At 36.2% G+C, this 24408-nt stretch overlaps 1 protein-coding gene across 1 annotated transcript; it reads right to left on the reverse strand.

Annotated features, from left to right (window-relative positions):
* Nucleotides 1–242: 242 nt before the first annotated feature.
* Nucleotides 243–24029, reverse strand: bzw1a (basic leucine zipper and W2 domains 1a). Its single transcript, XM_039755959.1, has 12 exons — nucleotides 23900–24029; nucleotides 22937–23010; nucleotides 22655–22831; nucleotides 17756–17850; nucleotides 15841–15906; nucleotides 15624–15759; nucleotides 15398–15507; nucleotides 12885–13055; nucleotides 9050–9196; nucleotides 6857–6995; nucleotides 2357–2479; nucleotides 243–1562 (listed from the first exon to the last, which is right to left on the reverse strand). Exons 2-12 carry the CDS (start codon nucleotides 22998–23000, stop codon nucleotides 1531–1533), a joined length of 1260 nt encoding a protein of 419 aa, XP_039611893.1. The 5' UTR covers nucleotides 23001–23010; nucleotides 23900–24029; the 3' UTR covers nucleotides 243–1530.
* Between the last annotated feature and the right edge of the window lie 379 nt (nucleotides 24030–24408).

The raw sequence follows: 24408 nt of genomic DNA on the forward strand, positions 1-24408 counted from the left end.
ATGCATCTATTAAGTGTCAAATACAAAAGTGGAGGTGGAATCTGTACAAAAACAAAATCTGCATGAAGTGAGATTGGGACTTGTGTCAATACTGCTGCTCGATTGTTTTGCAAGTTGAATTTTCCCAATCCAGTGCTACAACTCGCATACAATTTGAAACAAGACAATGACTTTTTACAAAAACATGCCAGCCCTTACAAGTCGGTATAACAACTGCTTACAAAATTGAAAAATGACCCACAAGTGTTTTATACTTTTATTAAAATTAGGGGTGTTTTATAAAGCTACACAATTTAGGCTTCATAGACTCACTGGCAATTTCAAATCAAAGCTGTTACAATTAGCACAAACTGGTTTGTCCAGTTGTTTGCAGCCATGGACCTGGAGAGTCAGTCTGCTAAATTTCACAACTAAAAAGAATATTGAACGATTTCTTCAGCATAAACACTTAAGTGGAATTATCCTGCCTTGTCAACCCTTCATAGAGGACTGGTAAATTTGTGTCAGCCACATTGGACTGTAGGAAGGTTTTACTTTCTTTGCATAAGTATGAGAAAGGCACAGAAAATCCCAATTAAAAGGTCAGAGAGAGAGAGAGAGAGAGAGAAAAAGATGCTTAACAGATAATATATTGTTCATCTGTCTCCTCTGTAGCAGCTACCTTTTGTCAGTCAGCAGGACATAACTGTGCAACCTCAATGGTGCACATTTGCCTATTACTTAACCAACATTGCTCTCCAGAAACATGGTTGCACACACACACAGCTCCCTCCATTTCTGCTCAGTGAAAGTGGGGAAAAAAATTACTAAAAAGAACTTGCTAATATAGGCTGATAGATGCTCGAGTTTCATATAATCAAAAGTTTAAAAAAAAATTGTCAAGGGGGTTCAGGTTTATATATATAATATTATATATAATCCATAGTCTTTAAAATGTGTAACTAGGCTAGGTCACCTTAGCCTCTCTCCATTCTAGACATATTATAGATTTGACTGCACAATAAAATTTGCCAAGATGTACCTTACAGCTTACTTTTCTTTCCCATCTAGATTTATAGAGGCAAAAAAAATTCTCATTTGCACCTGGAAAACCACACACATTCTTTTCTATACAGAAGGAACTTGAAATCTGCAGCATTTTACAGATTGTTTATGCAATTAAAATGCATGACCATACCATCACTAAACTTAGACACTTCCACACCAGGTGTGTCAAAGTTAGAAAAAAATACTGAATTTACAAAGGGACTGGGCAGGAAAACTTTGTAATTTAGTAGAAACTGGACATTGTTTTCCAAGACTTTCCAAATCAAAAGAATGCTATTTTAGTTTACAACAATGGATTCACAAGATGCTATGTGATGTGTAAACTTTATTACATAGAAAAAGGAGTTAAAATGAACCTGTTAAAGCCCTTAAATTACAGCTAAACATTACTTAACAGGAGGTAGAATAGGAAAGAAAAAGGAAAAAACAAGCACTTCTGTAACAAAACATTCTACAACTCCTGGTGCTAAGTGTTGGCATGTTTCAGTCACCGTCTTCAGTGTCAGATTCTGATTCTGCGAGGGAGTTAAGGGAAAGAGAAAAAAAATTAAAATTTAGAAAACAAAATGTAGTCACATCAAAATTTTCCAAACAAGGCTTGATTTATATATAGGGAAAAAAAAAGAAAAAACACTCTTAAATTAATGACAGAAGCATTTCATCAAGAATGCTTTGTTAAGGGTTCAAGGTAGATTACCGCCTGGCTGTATAGATCTGATTATATAAAGGAAAAGCAGTAATAGCAAAGTGGTATTAAGGAAAATTTCACAAAACTCTGCAAATCTTTTTGTTTAAATATCAGCATAGTTCAGGTAATTCTGGGAACAGATCACAAGACTCAAGCTTTCAGGAGGATTACAAAACCAAAACAGTGTCAGGAATACATTCTTAATCAAACAAAAAAGCCCTTGTAGGAGAAGGGAAATTTAAAAAATGCCAACATTGTGGAAACCTGTAATGCAACATTGTCAAACATGATCAAATCAGGGTCACAGTTGGTCTCATTTTTCAAAGGCAAATACTGTAGGTCACGTGTTTAAATTCTGACCAATTAAGCCCTACCAAGGAAGAGCGCTATGTTGCCTGGCATGAAGGATGAGATCACAGATCTGCTTTTCACTGGTTAACATTTTTATAATGAAGTTAAATATTTATACTGCAGAATAATGCAGGTTGTTGCTGTAGGTTAAAAACCAATGAGATGTAGATTTAATATTTTGTATGGCTAAAACAATGCGCAAGATATACAACTGTCATACCAATTAATCCAAAATTTCGACTTTGATCAATGTTTAATGAATAATCTTACCTTCTTCTGCATTTTTCAGCCATTCCACAAATTTTTTCATTTGCTCAAGGAATACACTTTTTCCTTTAGCAATATGGGCTTCTGTGTACCATTTAAGAATTGCTTCTTCACTCAGAACATCAGCTGCAAGAAAATATACACACACCATTGATTATACTCAAGCAATACAGGTCATCCTAATACATTTAGCTGGAGTTTGGATTTTAAGGACATTTAGGTCTCAAAATAAATGATTACAATTTGTCACGATAGTTGTCTTTAGATAATCTCATAAAATTAATCATGGCTTCCCATTCTAGATGGAATTGTGCAACTCTAAATATAAACTGTTACATAGTTCTACTTAATGAAAAACACATTTGTTACAACTTCATCAGTAACCAGCTGAAAGAGGCCAAAATAGATTGTATTATTTAAATAAAAAAAAAAAAAAAAAATTTAAGACAATGTTTCAGCTACCGCATAGAGGTTATGCATTTGTTCCCCTTTAAATTTCTGCCTTCTCTATGAAAAAAATGAATTGTGTTCATTTTGAGTCCATTATTCTTCCTAGTACAAATGTTTTATTAAAATACTAGGATGCTCTGCACCCTGCTCGCCAACTCCCAGGTATGGATAACCGAATGGACATTTTAAATGATTGATATTTTTATGGGAACTGTTACATATGCATAATAGAACTTATTTTACATTAATCCTTTTTGTTTCTGCCAAGCGTAATGTTGAGGAATTTGTGTATACTTAGACACTAATGCAAAAGCATTTAAGTTCAAAATAAGCAAAGAATTTTGTATTTTTTGTTTTGGCCATCAGTAAAGCTTCAGATTCTTCGCCTTCTTTAAAATGAATCATATTGTGACCTGGTAAATTAACTGGCAGTAATTCAACAGAATGACTTTGACCATGCACTGGCAATTCCATTAAATGCCACCTGCTTTCCAATGCACTGATGTACTGAGTATCTAAATATGCTAGAACTTCGCCCTGAGACTGTTCTTTGGATAAAGTTACGCATACTCTAGTGTCCCTTATGAATGTACTTGTAGATGCACTTAATACTCATAACCGAAGCACAATACTCTACATTAATATGACGATCAAATCGTTTGTTCAAATACAGGTTACATGGTACAATCATTGAATTATCACCACAATTTTTCCATCTTTCCGTGAGAAGTGTGGTGTTCGTGACGAATATCTCTGCGTCAATAATCAGGAAAGCCACAGACATATTAGTTGAATTTACAAAAGATTAAGGAAATTTCTTTAAACACTATCTTTTGAATACCAAAATACTGAATCTTTTAAATAAGGTCCGTGAGGCATGTTTTATGCGTTACAGCCATAATTCAGGACAGGTTTGTCTGTTTGGAATTACAGCACAGACAAACCAATCATAATCGGCAGTTAATTTTGCAAAGTAACCAATAAATGCATGTCAGACAAACCCCGTTTTTGAATTTCGACCGTGTAAACATATGCTCTGATTTGTGCAAACACTGATTACAGTTCTTTCAATAAAACTAAGACATTCGGATAAAACAATCTACTTACAGAAGTCAGAATATCAAGAGACGAAGTAGACAGTGGCATTGTTCTCATGAATCGACAAATTTCTTGCCACTGTGGAATGCAAGTCATTGTAATAAATAAATCTGACTGATTGACAGTTTGGGATATTGCCATTGCATCATGTCAGTCTTTCGAAACGATTATCGCTGACAATTCGTCACTTGTTGGTTTATTATAAATGCGACGCGGCTTTCAGTCATGTAGAAATCCAAGAAAACTTCGGTCTGTGTTTTAGAATGTATCCATTACAATACTGTCCATAAAAGCTTATATAAAAAGGATGAAACGGAGGACTTCTCCAAAACGACTTTAAAATGTAGAAAATGTTAATTTATAAGAGCTGAGAGTGCAGGAAGTGTGTCTGACAAAAGCATTCACAGGAATGAGAGTTGACTGGACCGTGAGAGTGATTGAATATGGTTGCGAGGAGAGCGGGACTTGAAATCACCTAGCAACAGTCTCGTCTCAGAGTTGAAATTATCTCTTTGAGAAAGTCTGATCCCAGGATTTCCTTTTATAATATAGTTCCGTTCACTGTATTCACCTTTACCAAAGGTAGTCCGTATTCAGAAAAACATACTGGAAATATGATGACACTTTTGTGGACTCATTTTGCTAATCTCAAGCCTTTAAACCTTTTACATTTAACATTGTAGCGTCTGACAGAGGGCTCTGTAGATGTTGGGTCAACTTCTGGGAAAACTTTCACACAAAATTATGTATTGTTAATTTTGCACATTGTGGATGCCAGGATAATTCTGGCCATCCTATCACTATTAATCCCTAAACTACCAACACTGCACCATACATGGAGGCCCTGCTGCAGTTAAAACAGAGCTTTTGGGTCATGGCAAATATATAATGCCATAAAAATCTTACAAGAGCAGATCCTTGTTGTACACACAAGACTAAAGATTAAAACAATAAGTACAAGGATACTTTGCCTTTCAAGAGTTTACAGCCAGGAAGGACAAAACATTAAGTCCAAAATGGCAAGGATTTTTTATTCAACAAGTCCAGAGAGTTATTTTAAGCCAGTGCAGAATGTTTTGACCAATTTTTCAGAATGTGTAGAATTCACAAAAAAGTAATTTTACATTGAACTTAATTTTGTACACATGTAAAAGAAACCATAATGCCATCTAACAAAATATCCAGATAAAGTACATACACACACATTATTATTATATTATATAATATAATATATACACACACACACACACACACACATATATATATATACATATATACATATACACATATATATACATATATATACACATATATATACATATATATATACTGTTCAAAAGAATTAAAGGAACACTTTTTAATCAGAGTATAGCATAAAGTCAATGAAACTTATGGGATGTTAATCTGGTCAGTTAAGTAGCAGAGGGGGTTGCTAATCAGTTTCAGCTGCTGTGGTGTTAATGAAATTAACAACAGATGCACTAGAGGGGCAACAATGAGATGACCCCAAAACAGGAATGGTTTAACAGGTGGAGGCCACTGACATTTTTCCCTCCTCATCTTTTCTGACTGTTTCTTCACTAGTTTTGCATTTGGCTACAGTCAGTGTCACTACTGGTAGCATGAGGCGATACCTGGACCCTACAGAGGTTGCACAGGTAGTCCAACTTCTCCAGGATGGCACATCAATACGTGTCATTGCTAGAAGGTTTGCTGTGTCTCCCTGCACAGTCTCAAGGGCATGGAGGAGATTCTAGGAGACAAGCAGTTACTCTAGGAGAGCTGGAGAGGGCCATAGAAGGTCCATAACCCATCAGCAGGACCAGTATCTGCTCCTTTGGGCAAGGAGGAACAGGATGAGCACTGCCAGAGCCCTACAAAATGACCTCCAGCAGGCCACTGGTGTGAATGTCTCTGACCAAACAACCAGAAAGACTTTATGAGGGTGACCCAAGGGCCCCATGTCTTCTAATGGGCCCTGAGCTCACAGCCCAGCAGCATGCAGCTCGATTGGCATTCGCCATGAATACCAGAATTGGCAGATGCACCACTGGTGCCCTGTGCTTTTTACAGTTGAGAGCAGGTTCACCCTGAGCACGTGACAGAAGTGAAAGGGTGTGGAGAAGCCATGGAGAACATTATGCTGCCTGTAACATCATTCAGCATGAGCAGTTTGGTGGTGGGTTAATGATTGTCTGGGAGGCATATCCATGGAGGGTCACACAGACCGCTACAGGCTTGACAAAGGCACCTTGGATACCATTAGGTATCAGGATGAAATCCTTGGACCCATTGTCAGACCCTATGCTGGTACAGTGGCTCCTGGTGCACGACAATTCCTGGCCTCATGTGGCGAGAGTATGCAGGCAGTTCCTGGAGGATGAAGGAATTGATACCATTGACTGGCCACCACACTTTCCTGACCTAAATCCAATAGAACACCTCTGGGACATTATGTTTTGGTCCATACAATGCCACCAGGGTGCACCTCAGACTGTCCAGGAGCTCAGTGATGCCCTGGTCCAGATCTGGGAGGAGACCCCCCACAACACCATCTGTCATCTCATTAGAAGCATGCACCGATGTTGTCAGGCATGTATACAAGAACACAGGGGCCATACAAAGTGCTGCGTACAATTTTGAGTTGCTGCAATTAAATTTTGGCAAAATGGACTAGCCTGCCACAATTTTTCACTCTGATTTTTGGGGCGTCTTTGAATTCAGTGATCTGTAGGTTGATCATTTTCATTTCCATCAAACGATGTGGCATCCTTTCGTTCCTAACACATTACCCAGTCTATATCAGTATAGATATCCAGGAGGATTTCTTTTTCCCATTGAGATCTGATGTGTTTTCAAAGTGTTCCTTTAATTTTTTTGAGCAGTTTATATAAACACACTATGCAACAATCTTAAAGACCATAAGTTAATGTTCATTTTAATTAAAAACACTACCTTTGTAAAGAAGCACCACAATTTTCTGAAAGGCTTTCATGAAATGAATGTTATCATAGCAGTACTCCTGAATTTTCAGCAGCAGAGTCAACTCTGAGAGGCCTTGAGAAGAGAAGGCTTTAAGAAGTGGACTATATTGCTGTATGGGATAATCAGAAAAACAGTCATTATTATTATAAAATTCATTTCATAAAAATTACAATACAACAGGATGCACAAAAAAAAACCTACCAAAATATTTACTGAAAACACATTACAAGAAAAATGTTTCACTTAAGGGAAATCTATCCTGTGAAAAGCAACTAGTAACATACCAAATGTGGTAGAAAACATCACTATGTCACATGTTCATTTTTATGAAATTTAGGCAAGTACAATTTTGTGGTTAATTCATAAATATTTTAACTCTGTTACTTAACTTTGATTACCATTATGCATAGTGGTAATTAAAGAAATTAACATTAAACAGCAATTAGTAAACAGACAAAAATGCAACTAAAAATTGACAAGTAACGGCAGAATGCAGACGTATATTCAAATGATATTCACTCGTAACAAGCAAGAAAGGTTCTCTCTCGTTACGAGCACACAGCATATAAATCAAGTCTATGCATATTTTAATTGGCATCACGGGGGTAATCTTAAGATTAAAGAAAGATGCAGTGTAATTCAGATTAAAAAAAAAACACACAAAGAATGCTATAAACCCAAGACTGTTGTACAGTCATACTTTCTGAACAGTGTGTTGTGTTGTTACCTGAAAGCTATGATTCAGTTTAAATAACTGCAACAAATGAAAAGTTTATCATAAAAAGGTTGACAGCCCTAACTAGGAGTATAACCACTATATGGCCATCACACCTACCAAAAATCATAGGTGTGAATATAAATATTAATTCAATTTGCAGTTCAACTGCCTCCACTCTTCTGGAAGGGCTTTCCACAAGAAATTGGGAGACTGAAGAAAGTTGTGCCCACTCCACAAAAAAAAAGAACACCAAAGCACTTGGATGCTGTGGTCATAGAAACTGTAAAAGTTAACCACTTTGCGGCCAAGCTGTTTTGCACCTAAATACTTTCACTATACAATAATAGCATTTAAAACAGTTGATTGATGAAGATCTAGTGAAGTGGAAATTTCATGCACCGACTTTAAGCAAATTTGCCATCATATGACAGTGCCACATTTCAAGTCACCGAGCTCTTCAGTACGACCCACTGTACAGTTATTGCCTTTGTTCTTACTTAAGTCAACAACAACCTGCTTTGAACAATGCTCAGGGAGTGGTCTGCATACTTTTGGCCATATAGTATAGTGGACATGTCATTGGGCTACTTGTTACTGCTTGCGCAGTCCTAGTCCTACTGGAGATTAGATATGAAGGATGTATGTCAAGATTTCCTTAATCCATTGATAAAAGATTCATGATGTTCACTTTGAGGGTCTACACAATAATGAATTGCTTAAAAAGGAATCTTAAGCAAATATAAGTATCAACTTGGTGGCTACATAATTAAAAAAATGCCCAACAGATATTTTAACTGTGTGGTATTAAATGGGTGTTTTAAGGGGTCCATTTAAAAAGTCTTTGCTCACTGGCTAAAGTACAGCTATATAAAAGTTGTAACAAATTCAGTTAAACAAAAACCCACAAAAATCCTCTCCATGGGCAATTTCCACAGAATGAATTTCAAAAAGCTCTAGTGACAAATGGTTGATTTTTCTTATACAAGTGTGTAGCAGGAAATGTTGAATGTATACTTATAACATGGAGTTAACTATGGCTAAAACTGCACTGTTTTAACTGCTGCACATCACAAAAGTATGCCTCACTTCGCACTTGTCTTTAAAAAACACACATCGCAGCAAGTTTTGCACAATTCATTATTTACGAACAGCAGCTGCTTAATCAAATGACAAAAATCCTTCAAAATACACCTGGATTTAGCACTTTTTTTTTTTTTAATTGCTTGCTTTTTTAAATGTATGAAAGAAATACTACAGTGCTGTTCTGCAACTTGAATGCAGAAGTAATGGATCTTTTATTCAGAAGTTTTAGTCTTTGGCAGGACAACGAAACCCAACAGTACTAAGGAACATGCTCAGCCGTCTATAAAATTTTAGCAATGATTCTATTGCCTTTTAAAACAATTGCTGTAGGTGTATAGTGAAAAAGAAAAAAAAAAAATTACCTTCAAGTGTTTGATGGCTTGTTCAGTTACCAACTCTTCTTTTTTATTCCACTCTACAGCACTCATTACACTTGTCCAGACAATTCCAATCATCGTCTGTTCAGAAAGACTTGCTTTCTTCATCTCTTCCTTGCAGTAAGCAATTATCTGGAAAGTCACAGGAAAACAGGTCAGGTTAACCACCACAAATCAAGTATAGTACATTTTAATTTTAATATTGGTCTTCCATAAAGGTCTGTTTAAAATGATGGAACACTCCAAATAACTTTAAAGTGACCATAAATACAAAGTCTACAAAACAGCTACTAAAATAAATCAAATGACTACCACCATCTGCAGTTAATACAAGCACTAAGATGGTACCATGCCCTGAAATGGCTAATAGTTTTTGTACTCCATTTTATTCTTTAATGACTACTAAAAACTCCACCACAAACTGGCAATGAAATTGGGAATAAAAATAAAATCTTGAGACGGGCCTTCATGAACACATCATAAAATGACTGCCTCCTATTAGTCATGAAAGATTAAGTACAAAAGACAGTAACACTTCAAATGCTTGTTAAAGAACACATCCAGTGCTTCCAAGACTTGGGGTTAAAGGACTGCCCAGTTTTTAAATTCAGCAGATCAGTTATGTCGATTTTAAAAACTGGGCAGTCCTTTAACCCCAAGTTGCCAAATGGATTAACATTCAACAACTATATAATCTTTCATACTAGTATGACAAACTGGCTTAGCAACAGTATACTGGCCATTTAAAAGCAAAAACTTTACACGCAATTGTCCCATTTATGCTGGGAATCTGTCATTAATCTTTGCCCTGGAAACCAGGTTTACCTTTGAAACAAATGGAGTAAAAAATAAACCTGACGAAAGGACCCTAACAAGCCTGTTACAGAAGTGCTGTTCATAATTTATTACATATACATTTAACACAGGGAATTGTTTTGAATTCCAAAGTACAAAGGAAAATAACAGAATGTAGAAGCATATAAAGAGGCACAAGAAAACAGGAGGATGCAGAAATATAACTTTTACTGGGAAAAAAAAAAAATGCTAACATCGCAGCTCTCCTATTACAAATTTAGGGAGCCAGGTATCTCAACGGAAAAAGTTAAGCCTAGGATGGCTAGAAATATACTTGTGTTTTTGAAGTTGTACTGAAACTAAAATATATTTCACAGCTCCAGACCTTTGATTATGAATGAAAACCACTAATTTAAACTTGAAGTCCAAAAAGCCAACCAACATTTTTTGGTAAAACAAAAAAGGCAAAGCTACATTTTCTTCTCCTGGATGATTGCTACTACTATTGAGGGTTTAAAGCAAAATTTAAAATAAAAATCAGCAGGGCCTCTTATGTTTGCACCAGGTGTTGAAGGGAATAAACCTGAACAAATGTGTTCAAACCTTCTGAAATAAAGGTAAATTAACAATTCCTGATCTGAACATTTCAAATTGTTCAAATTGTTTTAAACTAGAGCAATAGCTGAAAAAGAAAACTGCAGCATTAGTACCACATAAACTCTGTAAATGTAGACTTGGAATACTCAAGTAATGGAAAGAACTGCCATCAACAAGCAATATTTAAGCCCTTAAACAAGTACACACAATCCAGGGGCAAAGATTCTTTTTGTTGCAAAGAGAGGGGATTTCAGTTTCAGCATAGAGTTTATAAAACAAAAGAAACCAGGAATTCCGAGGTGATCACCACAAATTTATTCACTAATCATTTGTTCAGTAACCAAAAACACTGACAATTCAAATTTTATAATCAGTACCATATAAAGGAGATTTTTATTTACATAAACTTTAAAAGCTACTTTTTTTTTTAATAAAAGAACACTGTGCGATACTAACTATTGTGAGATATAGGTTTTTAAATTAGTATGTGGAAAAAAAGAGCTGATTTAATAATGCCAAAAAATACAGTACTTGCAAATGAAATTAAAACTTACAAATGATGCTAACTTGCATACCACACCTCAACAAGTTGTGTTATTGTCTTTTACAATAAATTTCAGCAATTTCACTGGCTACTCAGACATGATTATGCTCTTCTGTTAATGCATCACACATCAAATTATAGATTTGCTTCAAAATATTATATAAGCTGAGCCATACAATTTGGCAAACATGGACACTTCCAAACTAATTTTTTTTCTGGAATGAATATATAGAACAGATGTAGATAAACCCAGGTAAAGATTAGCTAGTTAGAAAAGGGAAGGATGATTAGAAGGAAAAAATGTAACCATGTCTGTTATACTTAAGGGATGTATGCAAAGCATTTGTTCCTTTATTTTCAGCAAAAGCATAGTGCTGTATGAAAAAGAAAAAATGAAAATGCCAACTCACAGCTATTACAAAACAAGACAAGGAATTTCTTAGCCATTCATAAAGGGGACAATGAAAAACCCTTTGGCTTTGAAAGATGTAGTCAGACTTTACTGCAGACCAGCACTGAAATAAAATCATGCAGCCAACCTAAAGTATTGTGTCAACTTTCTGACCGAATTAAGCGTATCCTGGTACCATCTCTGGAGAATACCCATTTTGGCCTTACTTCAAAGGTCAGTTCACTTCCAAAAAGAGGCAAATATTGTTTAGTTACATATATAGCCTAGCACTGACTGAGCGGAAGCTTTGGGGCCATCACTCCTGGCGATGTTGATGCAAACTTAGGAGCATGTTTTGTGCAATAATACTGAAACAAATCCATTTATGTAATGGTATTATACTTTAGCTTCTTGTCAAACAGTCACAAAACAAGTGCCTGGTTTAAACTGAGACACTGAGTTATGCTCAAGGACAGAAAGTAGCTTGATTAACTTTCTACACAGCTCAAATACCGCCATTTACAAGACTACTACTAGTTAAAATGTATCCAAAACAAAATCACATTCTTGCTTTTTAATTGATTTCTGCTGCTTTAATAAAACAGGATTTGAAGGATCCCCCCGTCCCCCAATAAAAAACGCACTCAAACCAACCCACCACACAAACTTGCTTTTTTGACAATAAGCATAAAGCTTTCGTTGTTTCAACACTGCATGGACAAAAAACGGTTCTGGTACACTTTGGCAATTAGCAATGTTAAATATGAAATAAAACTGTAAATAATGCCAGATACAAACCAAACCAGTTAAGATAACTAGATGTGAAAGCTCATGGACATGGTAAAGAAGACGACTATTACCTTTACATAGTGACATTACAAAAATGTATTCACGTTTGCAAACACAAGGATGATTTATTAAGAGGGAACACTTCAATGTACCAGATCAAGTAGATGCTATTTATGAAACATAATATGCATGGAATTCAGGGGAACTCTAAAAAACCCTGTACTAATCTGTTTCAGGAAGGACCAGATACTGCCACACTACAATCCTAAATAGAAAATTTGTAATTCTTCACCAGTGCAAACAATGAGCAAAACATTGAATTAGTATTCTGTGGTTCCAAACCCTCCATTTGAGAGAAGTAGATCTTTATTTGCACCATAAATTGTCAAATGTATACAAAGCATTTGCACTTTGTGCTGCTGCTGCAGAGAAAGGGGGCTTTAACACATCCTTGTATCATGGTAAAGTACACAGTTTAAATGACAAACCTAAAATGTCTTAAAGGTAAAGAGTTTCCCTATGATGCAATAAAAAAATTAAAAAAATAGAAAAGAGAACCCCTTCAAAATATATTCAAGTTCATTTTAGAAATGACGAAATGGCCATTGAAGACTTATTGAAGTCTTTTAAACACTACTAGTTAGGGAAAGTACACCAAAATATTAAAAATATAAAGTACAAGAGAAAAAAAGGCAAAAAATTACATCTTTAAATGAATCCCCACGGGACATCTGTTCTTGAAGCTCTTTCTGAAGTTCTTTTCGAGCACCTATTGACTGCTGGTTACGGGCAAAATCAGACAACTCCTTTAAACCAGCATCTGTGAAATACTTTGAGAAGTGTTCACAGCTTCGCTTATTAGCAGGAAACAATTCCTATAAGACAAAAAAAAAGCCTGTTAAAATGTCCAATACCTTTTTGCCAGTAATACAAAGTCAGAGTCAACCAGTAATCTAGTCAAAATGACTTTGAAGCAGTAAACATCAAAACGTGAATAAATCGCAACATCCTAGACAAACAGCACTATACTGTACCAATCTATATTCTTCATGTCAACAACTTTTTCCAACAATGCTCAACACTAGAGCATGTGCTAGAGATGTAAAAAGGACAACAGGAGCAGATGTAAAAAAAATAACACACCCTAGACCCCACAGCCCCACTGTGTGACAGTACTATTTTACATCTAACTGACAAGTCAAAATTCAAACAATGCTTTAAAAATCTGTTGAGTGAGTTTGTCAGTCTTATCTGAACATCACAGATGTCTTGCGAGTTAATGGAATGCCACTGCTTATGGTTAACAAAACTGACACTGCTAAAAACTGCCTTTTTGTTCGCAAAACTTAGAACTATTTGTCCCTGAAGGGAAATTTGCCTTTTTACAGAAGTTCTTTAAATACATAAACAGATAGTTTTGTAGTCATTCCAGTGTGCATTTACTATCACTGTGAGGCATTATAATAACAGCAATACGCCAGCATAAAGGGGGCCCCGTAAAATTTCTTGATACACTTCTGAATAATTCATTGGTTGAAAATATTCAAGTGTTAGTGTGTCAGAAAGAAGAAGTGCAGAACTGTTCATAAATGTCACTTTTTTTTTTAAATATCTCCTATGTTACTAATGACAGGGGTTCCAAAGTGTGTCCCTTTTAATTAGCTTGTTGATTCGGTGGGCACCTCTCTTGGAGATTACACCAGCCCAGCAGAGGAGGAAAAAACACTGGCCATCAGAGTTACAGAAGATGTGAAGGATGTCACTGCCTGCATTAAAAAGAACAGTCTCCTAAGGAAAAAAATGCATATACACCCACATCTTCATCAGTCGACTGGTTAATGGCTTTTAGCATAGTGGAGATGAAGGTTGGCCAAGATATCCCTGACCTTTTTGCACATTTTCTGAGAAGCAGCAACATATGTAGCATCAGTCCTTTTTGCAAGGGAACTAAAACAGTCTATATATCATATTCATCATTTATAGTTGCAACACATTTGTGACAACGCATACTATAACAGCTCTGGTGTAGGAATTATATGTACAAGTAGTCATTTAGCTCAGTGTTTCTCAACCATTATGTTTGCGTGACCTAGTTTTTATCTTATTGGTGGCAATAACCCACAAGCATGCGAGACTGAACACTTGTGAATAAATGCTTATGTAAGAACAGGGGTGCTGGCATGGCTGAGCAATATGAAGAAATAAGAAATATAAAGGCCAAAATGAAAATGAAAAAAATGTATTTAAAAAATTACTGAAGTATGCCCAGAAAGAAGTTTATTTTACAAATTCACTTTGACAATTAAAATATCTACTTTATAGGAAGGATGCAGTTGAATTTCCAGATTGCAAAAGGAACCCAACCTTTTTTGGTTGAAACCTATTGAAATTTTAAATTTTAAAACCAGACACCCATAAACTAAAAAAAAGATTGTATATTTTTGCCATATTGCCCACAATTGGGGTGTGGAGTTCCATAGTATTGCGATTCAGTTACACACTAAATGACAGCAACTCGAACTCCTTTTGGGAATTAATGGTTAATTCAGTTAAATCTGTGTTTTCCTGCTTAATGAGATCTTGGACACCCATGATCAAGTATATATACACATGATGCAAAAATGTGATAATTACTCTATAAAGGACAAAATACTTCTGGTCCCAGGCAATTGTGATTAGGGATACCCAACCCCTATATATATATATATATATATATATATATATATATATATATATATATATATATATATATATATATATATATATATATATATATATATATATATATATATATATATATATATATAAAAAACACCCCACTACCACATACTCTCTTCCACTGACTTTCAATTTAATAAAAATGTGTGTATTATGCATTAGTTTCATTAGTTTATTACGTGACTTTACAAAGACCACACTCCTAAAGGAGGGTGGTGGGAGAGGAAGCAAAAACTATTAGGGCATAGTACAAATATTAATGGATAATTAGTTCTTGCTACTTTTTAAATACTACCCATTATAAACAGTTGCCTAATATACCAATATTTAAAAGGTTTTGGAGAACACAGCTTTTCCAATGTCTTGAAATAATTTGACAAAGTATATTATCATATAAAATTATGGACAAACACTATTGCTTGTCAAGGAAACTACACCTAGGCCTAGTGCCCAGAAGAGTCTTAAATACTAATAAAATGCTGTAACTAGAGAAACTTGCCATTAGTCTATTGTCCATGCCAACTTTTCTAAGGCTGCCAGCAACAGAGTTTATGTCCTTCTCATTGATCCAAGACTTGAACAGTTTTACAGCAAATGCTGCTGACACACCTAGTCAGGATGGGGGAGTGGAGAGAAAAACTATAGATTAGTAAACTTTTATCAAAGCACGCCAACAGATAAAAGTACAATTTTACCTTTAATGCATTCTAAAAACTGCAGCTTACCTTCTTTAACCAGATTTTCATTAAACAAACTGCACAGAATGGATGCAGACAAGTTTCCATTCCCAAGGAGAATGCCAGTCAACATCGCCAACTTGTTGCGCTCAGACTCAGTAAAACCCTTCAAAAACAGCAGCAACTAAGAAAACAAAGAGTTAGGATTTAAGGTTGTCACTGTGATATTAGACAACTACTTGATACTAGTAGTAAAATAAATCACCTTTTTGACTTCTTCCTCAAATCCTTTCTCCAAGTATTTGTAACGCCTGATTAGCTTGTTAAAAACCTTCAACAAAAGTAAAAATTTAAAACTTCTGCAATAGTACTCAAAAATATATATATATATATATACACACACATATACACACACACGGTCTATAAGAACTCTTGGGTGAATACTACCAATACACCACAACCAAGGAAGGATGAGAGGGGAAAAAAATAAATAAAGTCTACTCTTATAAAATAGTACAAGCAGAACAGTAGCAAATTATGTAAACAAGGTTTTTACCAAGGATAACAAAGCAAATTAACTTTAATGGTGCCATATCAATCTGTGTCAACATTTTATCCAAAATGTTCCTGCCTGATACTCTCAGATTTGCTTGCTAAAAATAATGCCACTGTACCTAATATCTAGTGTGAAAAAAATGTTAGGCATACATGTTACAGTTTGAGACAATGGGCTAAAACAAAAAGGGGGGGTAGGTCAAATTTGTCTTTACTAGCACTAGTTTTCTTCACTGTCCAAAAAGAATTAATATGCTGGTCTTCCCAGTCTGCTAGCATAAGCCAATTAGTTATTCAGAACAGAGCACAGCTTTGAAAGCAAACTAAAGGTTTCTATCGGCTCATTACATGTTAAGTCACTGGCGAGTTGGAAAGCTGCATTCCTTTGTAGCGGGTTTTATTTGAACTGGGTTTAGCAGATTAAAAACATAAATGCATAAAATGCATATGAATTCACTTATGCATTTATAAATATTTTTACACAGTTCTGCGATTATAACTAATATGCCAGGTAAGGATCACATTTAATCCTTTTAGCTGAAATACAGGGGTTATTAAGTTAATGGCTTGACATGCAAAAACCAAACTATATTGGATCTATTTGAGATGCTGCATAACAATGGCAAGAATAATCTGACATGGGGATAGCTCCTAAAAATTCAAACAGATCCTAGACAAGTTGAAAGGACTCCTTTGTCAATCCACTGCAACTCCGTTTATCATTCTAAATCATACAAAAAGTGACTTGTGGAAACATTTGTGGTAATTTTTCATAAGCTATTTCAAGATAAAAAATGTAATGTATATTACCAGTATAAGCATAAAGCATATTTCACATACAATTCAACAAATGATACACTGCAAATATCAGCAGGGATGCATTTCCCTATACCAAGTGCTCTACCTACACTGCATCATCCTGGAAATTGAAATTATCCTCAAAGAATGAAAATAAACATACACTTTCCAAACACTATCACTTTAAAACTGTAACCTTTTCCACACCCAGATGACTGCACTGTTTTCACAATATTTAACTTAGAATTCCTCAAAAAGCTCTGCACTAAAAAAGAAAACAGAAGCCTGAAAAACTGCTGAAAAAACAGTCCGATTCAGAAATTGCCCTTTAGCTTCTGAGCATACTGTGTTCCTAATAAACCAGCTATGCTAGTAAAAACAAAAGACTAATATTCTTTAAATTAATCCATCCTCTTAACAATTTTAACCAATATTTTTTTAATCAGAGAGCTAGATAGTTGCAGCATACACCTACATCACTTTAAGGAAGGTCATATCAAGAGAAAGTTATATACAAGCTAGCTGACATGGAGTGCTTTGAAATGTCAAAGTTACCAGGATAAGGTGACAATATGCAATTTATTTTAACCTAGACAACCTGAAGAACTGATCAAACAAATTTTACAGTATAAAATTTCAAGGTTCGCTGACTTTCAAACATTAACCTATACAATACTTTTCTAGTCTTTATGACAAAATGACACCTATACACAAATATATCCAAAAAAGCACCAGAAAGGCTTTGAAATCTTTAGCAATTAACACACTGCCTACCCAAAAGGACAGTGCTGAGCTTTTTCCCCCCCACTAAAAAAAACATTGCTTACCTGAGCATATGCCTGCATGGTCTCAAGATCCTCCTGTGCGGTAAACACACAGTATTCAGTGCGTGTCATGTCATCGGACAAACTACCACCTGGAGCTGAAATTGGAGAAGAAATACCCATCAGTAAAAACTTGGATTACACCCAATTTTAAAAACCCCAGGTAGTAACAATATGTGACCTGCTGGGGGCACTGCTTGTACATACCTTTTTCAGGGCCCTTATAAAGGGGAGTACAGGACAATCTGAGTTCAGCAAATCTCACATTAAATATCAATAGCACTAAACACCTCCAAGTTTAAACTCAAAACCTGAAATACAGTAATCCCTCCTTGATCGCGGAGGTTGCATTCCAGAACCCCCTGCAATAGGTGAAAATCCGCGAAGTAGAAACTATGTTTGTATGGTTATTTTTATATATTTTAAGCCCTTAGAAACTCTCCCACACTGTTATTAAATATTCTCTGCACAGTTGTACAGTAAACCCTCGTTTATCGCAGTTAATCCGTTCCAGACTACCGCGATATTTCCACGAAGTAGGATTCTTTATTTATAGATATATTTTCACAGTTAGAGCATAGAAAACCTGTTTACGACCTAAATACGTTTAACATTATTAGAGCCCTATAGACATGAAATAACACCCTTTAGTGAAAAGTTTAAGCTGTGCTCCACGACAAGACAAAGTTCTCTCTCACAATTAAAAGAATGCAAATGAGAGAGAGAGAGAGAGAGAGAGAAGTAAACAATCAAAAATCAATAGGGCTGTTGGGCTTTTAAATATGCGAGCATCGCGATAAAGCGGCCACAAGGAAGGGATCAATGTGAAGGTAGTCTTTCGGCATTTTTTTTAAAGGAGCGTCCGTATCTTATAAGCAAACAGCCCCTCTGCTCACACCTCCTCCGTCAGGAGCGTGAGAGAGACAGAGAAAAGCAAACAATGAAAAATCAATACATCTTGTTAGAGCTTTTAAGTGTGTGAAGCACCACGCGGGAAGCATATTGTATATCATCGAGGAGTTTTAATACGTAATGGTGTGCTCTGATTGGGTAGCTTCTCAGCCATCCGCCAATAGCGTCCCTTGTATGAAATCAACTGAGCAAACAAACTGAGGACGCATGTACCATAAATTAAAAGACCCATTGTCCGCAGAAATCCGCGAACCAGCGAATAATCCATGATATATATTTAGATATGCTTACATTTAAAATCCGCAAAGGAGTGAAGCTGTGAAAGTCGAAGCGTGATATAGCGATGGATCACTGTACAACCAAATTCTGCCTTCAAATGCTTCACATATTAACTCAAAATACAAGTATTTAATAGCCTCAAAGTTATCCTTATGAAAGTGGTCCCATCTAAGATCAAAATTTTATTCTTGTCCTAGCATTTAGTTAAACTCAAAATTAAACCAGCTATATAAGCAATTTTATTGATCCATATTTTACAGTGAAGATCATTCTCCAATTTGGCTCTGGTACATCCCTGTGCCAATCACTGAATTAGTATTGTATACTTGAAATTATATGAATTTAAGAGGACAGGTTTTCCAGAATAACCAATGTACAGATCTAATATGCTTTTCACATTCAAGGTTTAGACAACACACAACCCTTAATATCAATGACCCAATAGGAAGTAGGGGCCATTAAAAGGCATTCAAGTTAATATATGCATTTGTGATGCCTATATACATTGGTGAACATAGCCTATTAGCTAGGTTAAAAGGTGGAGATGATGTCACTGACCAAAAAACAGGAGACATAGCTGGAGATGGCAACGTTAAAGATGCTAAATCTTGCATTGGGTGCACCGAGGATGTATAGGAATAAGAACGAGTACAATAGAGGGTCTGCTCAGGTTGGATGGTTTAGAGAGAGTGGCAAGATGGTGTAACAGAGCAAGATGCAGGACAGGAAGATATGGAAAAAGATGATCTGCTGTTACAACCCCAAACAGGAGACCCCAAAGGAAGAAGAGGAGTTTGTGTAGCCACTACTGAATTGGTTTAGCAGTTTGTATTGGGGTTAATCACCACCCTTAACATTAAAGAACAGTGTTTGCACTCAGAGAACAATTCCATGGTCAATGTACAACCATGCACAGAACACACCAAATATGACAACTCCCTATATGACTGCCCCCTCCATTAGTATGTGTTTAACAGCTGGCAACCACCACAGGGAGATAAGGAATGCTCTGGCCCTGCTCAAAACACAAACCCATCCAGATGCAGAAAATATAGTGAAAGGACTTCAGACCAGAACAGCTTTTTCATTTGAGATTTAGTGCTCCTTACCCCAGTTAAAGCACCTTTATGCACTGGTCCTGGATACAGTTTCTAAATGGTGACCCTGCTATAAATTCTAGGTCTTTGAAGCTGAATGGTCTCCTGTCATTTGTCAAATTTATGTTTTTATCAAAATGCCAATTGTCTGGCCCCTTAAACATTACAATCTAATAGGACTCACTTTTGCAGCAACACTTGCATTTGTGATTTATTTCAAAGATAAACATTTCCACATACGCTTTTCTTTAAATTTTATGCACGGCATTACATCTTATGTTAATAAGGCTTACATTTGCTCTCTTTAATAAAAAGAGAACCGAAGTACATACAGTTGTGCTTGAAAGTTTGTGAACTCTTTAGTATTTTCTATATTTCTGCATAAATATGACCGAAAACAGATTTTCACTCAAAGGCCTAAAAAGTAGATAAAGAGAAACCAGTTAAACAAATGAGAAAATTATAATACTTGGTCATTTATTTATTAAGGAAAATGATCGAATATCATATTTCTGAGTGGCAACAGTATGTGAACCTTTGCTTTCAGTATCTGGTGCGACTCCCCTTTTGCAGCAAGAACTGCAACGTTTCCAGTAACTTTTTATCATTCCTGCACACCTACCGGCTTGGAGGAATTTTAGCCCATACCTCCATACAGAACAGCTTCAACTCTGGGATGTTGGTGGGTTTCTTCACATTAACTGCGCACTTCAGGTCCTTCCACAACATTTCTATTGGATTAAGGTCAGGACTTTGACTTGGCCATTCCAAAACGTTAACTTTATTCTTCTTTTAACCATTCTCTGGTAGAACGACTTGTGTGCTTAGGGTCATTGTCTTGCTGCATGACCCACCTTCTCTTGAGATTCAGTTCATGGACAGATGTCCTGACATTTTCCTTAAGAATTCTCGGATATAATTCAGAACTCATTGTTCCATCAATGAAAGCAAGCCATCCTGGCACAGATACAGCAAAACAGGCCCAAACCATGATACTACCACCACCAGGTTTCACAGATGGGATAAGGTTCTTATGCTGGAATGCAGTGTTTTCTTTTCTCCAAACATAACACTTTTCATTTAAACCAAAAAGTTCTATTTTGGTCTCATCCGTGTACAAAATATTCTTCCAATAGCCTTCTGGTTTGTCCACGTGATCTTTAGCAAACTGCAGACAAGCAGCAATGTTTTTTTTTGGACAGCAGTGGTTTTCTCCTTTCAACCCTGCCATCTGCCATGCACACCATTGTTGTTCAGTATTCTCCTCATAGTGGACTCATGAACATTAGCCAATGTGAGAGAGGCCTTCAGTTGCTTAGAAGTTACCCTGGGGTCCTTTGTGACCTCGCCGACTATTATACACCTTGTTCGTGGAGTGATCTTTGTTTGTTGACCACTCCTAGGGAGGGTAACAATGGTCTTGAATTTCCTCCATTTGTACACAATCTGTCTGACTGTGGATTGGTGGAGTCCAAACTCTTTAGAGATGGTTTTGTAACCTTTTCCAGCCTGATGAGCATCAACAACTCTTTTTCTGAGGTCCTCAGAAATCTCCTTTGTTTGTGCCATGATACACTTCCACAAACATGTGTTGTGAAGAGCAGACTGATAGATCCCTGTTCTTTAAATAACACAGGGTGCCCACTCACACCTGATTGTCATCCCATTGATTGAACACACCTGACTAATTTCACCTTCAAACTAACTGCTAATCCTAGAGGTTCACATACTTTTGCCACTCACAAATGTGTAATATTCAATCGTTTACCTCAATAAATAAATGACCAAGTATAATATTTGTCTCATTTGTTTAACTGGTTTCTCTATCTACTTTTAGGACTGGAGTGAAAATCTGATGATGTTTTAGGTCATATTTATGCAGAAATATAGAAAATTCTAAAGGGTTCACAAACTTTCCAGCACAACTATATGTTAGCAAAAAGAGCACAATAGCATAACACAGTGAATTAGACTTGGAAATATTTAAAGTTGCTTTCAATAACAAATTGACAATAGTGCAAAATAAATCTAACCTCAATGAACCCACATCAAAAATGTAATTTAGCTTTTTGGCTCTTAAAAGGGTTAGTACTATTGGTAATGAATCAAAATAACTAAATTATCGTTTATGATCAGCAAGCCCCTCTGCCCCACATATCCCTTTAGTGAGTGAACCACTTGCGCCAGCGCTGATGTGTCATGCACAACTTCAACTCCTGATAATTTTTGCTGAAGGCATCCATTGGTTTACTATCTACCTTCACAAAATGATATACACACCCTCCTTTTGTAGTAATTTTGTATATCTACACGGCCAAAAATTGGAGTAAGTACTAAAAACCTCAACGTCTTGCATAGCGTTACATGACAAGCCGGGGTTTCTCCTACCGGTGTGTCGGGAGACTCCGGTCCACAAAATGATTTGAAAGCGTCCACAAGTAATTCTTGTCAGAAATTGCCTAGTTAATTCTGCACAATTCATTTAAAGAAATTCAAACGTAAAAGCATTCAGACTATCCATTAACTTATCGAGTTTGATACCCACCGTTACAAATGTTAACAGAATACGACAATGAAATACTGTATTAGAGCGCGTAGATGTTGATACACTTACCCAGCATCCCACCGGCCACCAGGATATCAAAGAGGGTTTCTGCATAGCGGCGGTAATCGAGTTTTGCACCTGATGCGTCAAGAAATTTAGCTACTGCTTCCAAATCAGTGCCAGTTTGATTCAGACCTTGGACAATACTTTCCTGAAACTGAGAAGGGTCAAATCTCTCCTTTTCATCTATAGAAGAATAAAAAAACAAACAAAAAAAACACAAACACGAGTTAAAATAGTGTCGAGTTTTTGTAAATACCTATTAATACTACTAAAACCAAAAAAAAATACCTCTTTTCCTAGTTTTAAAACGCTGGCCTGTTAGCGTTGGCTTCTGCTGCTTTTGATTATTCATAAAAGACACCCTATAAACAAGACCACAATAGATTAAAATAAAAATCGAAACATGACTTTCAGTGCTATCCTTAAAATATTTTGTAAACCGTAAGCGGTACGAGTTTAAAAACAGAAGTTTGTTTTGTCATTAACGATGACCATGGTTCCGTACTTAGTTTATGAATTCTGGTTGTAAGACACTCCCTGAATGACGCAGACAACGGCAAGTAACCAACAATGTAGGCGACGTTGGACTGGCCCACCCAGCATCCGCTACAAGGCGCAGTTTCGGCCTGCTCAACAGGCCGGCTTTGTTTCACATAACCATTTTATCATGACGAGTTTTAAAACAGTGCCAAATTGTAGATACTTCTAAAATTACTAACAGATAATAGGAATCAACTGTAACGTTAACGGAAAGCGCTCATCAGAAAGCAATGAAATGGCAAGCAGAACAATAAAATTGCCACAAGTGCACTGGAAGGCCATTTCGATTTTTGTCATCACAACTAAAACCTAAATAAAGCGACATTATTCCCACAGTCAGGGACACACTCGCGTTTTTTAACATTGTAACTGTCCGTGTAAATAGACTGTTGCAGTTGCAACAGTGCAAATAGAAAGCCGTAAAGACATTTATTAACCTTTAAAGTTTCACAACTGGATTATGTTCTTTACTATCTTTCTCAAGGGCAACCCAGATTTACTTCGTACAGCTGTCGTAATCGGTCTTCTAATTACACTAAAATGTTAAGTACGACTTTACAGCGATAAAAATTACATGCATAGTGGAAGCGTATAAATCAAGGCCTATAACCAGTTGAACGCAGAAAACACACGCATGTAAAGTCACACTTTAGAATGCACACTTAAAAGTAGCATTGGTATCATTCCCATAAAAACAAAGTTATTACTCACCGAAATTAAGGCTGATAAAAAAATTACTGAACCTGAAAACACGGTACTTCCTCACAACGAACAAGCAACACGCCGAACTCCCACAGCCTAAAGAGATGGATAGCGTGGTCGCGCTGGGGTAATACCATTCCGGCACAGCCAATAGTGAAGGGGTGAAAATGGAAAATAATATGTAAATTACCATTTTAAATGTAACAGAATGCATACGTTGATTTTTAATATAGGATATAAGGTAATTATTGTACCTTTTATTTTGAATCATTTGAGAAGTAGATTCTTAAAAAAAATTGATACCCGATCTAAAATGGTTTAGTCGTCGACGCATCGATGTATACGTCACTCCGTTGTTAAAAGTAGGGGTGGTGACGTTTACAGTAACTAGTGAGTAAGGGCCCCTGAGCAATGTTATTTTATGTGGGTGTATTTTGCATATTTTTGCCTAAAGTTTACAACAATAGATATGCCAGGTTATATCGGAATGCATTTATCTAAAAGCCAAGATCTCTTCT

Source organism: Polypterus senegalus, chromosome 6 (assembly GCF_016835505.1).
Source record: "Polypterus senegalus isolate Bchr_013 chromosome 6, ASM1683550v1, whole genome shotgun sequence".
NCBI classification, from domain to species: Eukaryota; Metazoa; Chordata; class Cladistia; order Polypteriformes; family Polypteridae; genus Polypterus; species Polypterus senegalus.